The sequence below is a fragment of the Phaseolus vulgaris genome, chromosome 10 (genome assembly GCF_051622355.1).
Source record: "Phaseolus vulgaris cultivar YP4 chromosome 10, ASM5162235v1, whole genome shotgun sequence".
Classification (NCBI taxonomy): Eukaryota; Viridiplantae; Streptophyta; class Magnoliopsida; order Fabales; family Fabaceae; genus Phaseolus; species Phaseolus vulgaris.
Window position 1 is genome coordinate 31,521,467 of NC_143507.1, and position 2,995 is coordinate 31,524,461.

The 2,995-nt window shown below is 31.6% G+C and overlaps 1 protein-coding gene across 1 annotated transcript; it reads right to left on the reverse strand.

Moving 5' to 3' along the window:
* Positions 1–949: 949 nt before the first annotated feature.
* LOC137818903 (uncharacterized) lies at positions 950–2,995 on the reverse strand. Its single transcript, XM_090296125.1, has 4 exons — positions 2,831–2,995; positions 2,659–2,751; positions 1,122–1,481; positions 950–1,024 (listed from the first exon to the last, which is right to left on the reverse strand). The coding sequence occupies exons 1-4, from the start codon at positions 2,993–2,995 to the stop codon at positions 950–952; spliced, it is 693 nt and encodes a 230-aa protein (XP_090152251.1).

Below are 2,995 nucleotides of genomic sequence, written 5' to 3' on the forward strand. Positions count from 1 at the left end.
TAAGAAACCAAAGTTTAAGATAAGGAAGACTCTCAATCATGCGTTCAAGTACAACCTCTCACAAAAACTAGTTTTCCAGGAGATTAGACAATAAAAACAACTGCTATAGAGAATTAAAAATAGAAACTTTTATTGAACGAAACCTCAGAGCTCAATGGGAAATTACAGAGGAATCAACCAAAATGGTTTAGCCTTCCATGCGGAGGCAAAACAAAAGAATTACAAAGAAGAAAATAAACTAAGAAAACCCTATCACTACAAAAAAACGTGTATAATGCGGCGGTTATTTTCGTAAAAACTGGCATTTTTAACCGCCGCATTATACGTCTGTGGCGGTACCGCATACCGCCAGAATTCTTGCCGCCACAAAGTTTAATGTGGCGGTCAATTAAGAACCGTTGTAGCAGACGCCATATTATGCATTGTATAAAGTGGCGGTTTTAAGCGTGTAATTGACGTCAGTTATAAATGTCGTAATTTTAAAACTGGGTACACCAATTCTAACGTAAATAGTGGCAGTTTTAACCGCCACTTTATAACTGTAATAATTCGAATATTAAATATTTAATTTTATTTTTAATATTTATAATAATTTATTTAATTCTATTTTATAATTTGATTTCATAATATTATTTAATTTGATATTATAATTAAACTTTAATTTTATTTTTAATATTTATAATAATTTATTTAATTCTATTTTATAATTTGATTTTATAATATTAATTAATTTGATATTATGTTTCATAATATATATAATTAAGTTATAACATAAACTAATTTCATAATATATTTAAAATTGAGAAATATAATAATCAAAAGATGAGTTCATTCATTCATTGAAATAACAAAGTTGATAATGTCAAACTAATCCAAACAACAAGTAAATTAAATTGTCAAAATGTAAATTGTTTCATTTTCTAAACATATTAGAAGTAAATTCTCAATCCTAGTTTGTCTTACTCCCTCCACTTGATCTTATATTCTGGTTTGGTGATGGAGCACCACTAGCAACATCCGGTGCCTGGAATAAGTTAAAATATGTTTAAAATTAATTGACAATTTTTAAAAAATAAATGAAAACAATATTATAATAAAATTTTAAGTATAGTAATTTATACCTCATTAATAGATGCTTGTACCAAATTTGCTGCCATTGCAGCAAAATGTTCCGGCACGTCTGGTCTAGAAGCAATGTAGGCTAGCATAGTATGCATTTGGCTCCTTACAACTGCAAGTTCTGTTGCCATCTTTTCTACCTTTTCTTCAACATTTGTTGAAGACCCACCACTAGAGGAACCATTATTCATATTGCTTACCCTTGTTGTGGATTTTTTGAAAGCAAGGGTAGGACAAGCTCCATATGAAAGTCCTCTGACCCTCCCTGGATGCTCCTTTCCAAAAATGACACCAACAGGATCATTTGGAGATATATGTGATGCAGTTTCTGGATTTTCCAGCATTAACTCATCAATTTTATCCTACATAAAAATGGAAGCAACCAACTTTAATGTTCGTCTTCCCAAAACAGTCCAAGACAGTATCCAAAATAGCCCAAAACAATCCAAAACAGTCCAAAACAATATATACCCATGGTAGAGACAATATGTTCTCAAAACAGTCTAAAACAGTCCAAGACAATATCCAAAATAGCCCAAAACAATCCAAAATAGTCCAAAACAATATATACCCATGGTAGAGACAATATGTTCCCAAAACAGTCCAAGGAAGTATCCAAAATAGGCCAAAACAATCCAAAATAGTCCAAAACAATATATATCCATGATAGAGACAATATGTTCCCAAAACAATCCAAAACAGTTCAAGACAATATATACTCATGGTAGAGACAAAGTGTTCCCAAAACAATCGAAAACAATTCAAGACAGTATCCAAAATAGCTCAAAACAGTCCAAAATAGTCCAAAACAATATATAGCCATAATAGAGACAATATGTTCCCAAAACAATCCAAAATAGTTCAAGACAGTATCCAAAATAGCCTAAAACAATTCAAAACAGTCCAAAACAATATATACTCATGGTAGAGACAAAGTGTTCCCAAAACAATCGAAAACAATTCAAGACAGTATCCAAAATAGCTCAAAACAGTCCAAAATAGTATATACTCATGGCAGACATAATATGTTCCCAAAACAGTCCAAGACAATATCCAAAATAGCCCAAAACAATCCAAAACAATCCAAAACAGTCCAAAACAATATATACCCATGGTAGAGACAATATGTTCCTAAAACAGTCCAAGACAGTGTCCAAAATAACCCAAAACAGTCTAAGACAGTATCTAAAATAGTCCAAAATAGTCTAAAACAATATCCAAATCAGTATCCAAATCCAAAATAGTATGTCTCAAAAATAGTATATACAGAAAACAATTACTCTGTTCAACATAAAGAAGAAAATGAGAGGTTCAAAACTTATATAATTAGAAGTTACCCCAATCTCCATAGCTTCATCATTAACATACGTGCCATTCTTCCTCTTGTGTGTGATCTTCCACATCTCAGCTCGGCCAATGTTCCTACCAGTCTCAATTTTCTATACATTCCAAAAAGGATAATATAATTACAAAAATACATAATATATTATAAATCAAAATATATGCCAAATTCACAAAGCTACATATATGTAAATATACCAGATTATCCCTCCTTCTTGACAATGCCATAGCTCCACCAGTGTGAGGAATAGTTTGTTTCTTTCTTATCTCTCTATTCCTGTTACACAGTTTCTACACAATAAAATGAAATCAGTTTTTGCAAATTTAAAATCAAGTTGAGTGAGAAATATATGAAATGAAAAGTATGTACCACTGTGGAAGGCTTGAGACGATAATCCACAAATATAGCACACTGCTCCATGTTAAGACCATCTGGAACATTCTTTATCAAGTCATTTCTGCTTAACACTGGGTCATAGAATTCATTCCAGAGCTTGCATCTATACTCCCTCCACAATTTGCCAATTTTGAACAT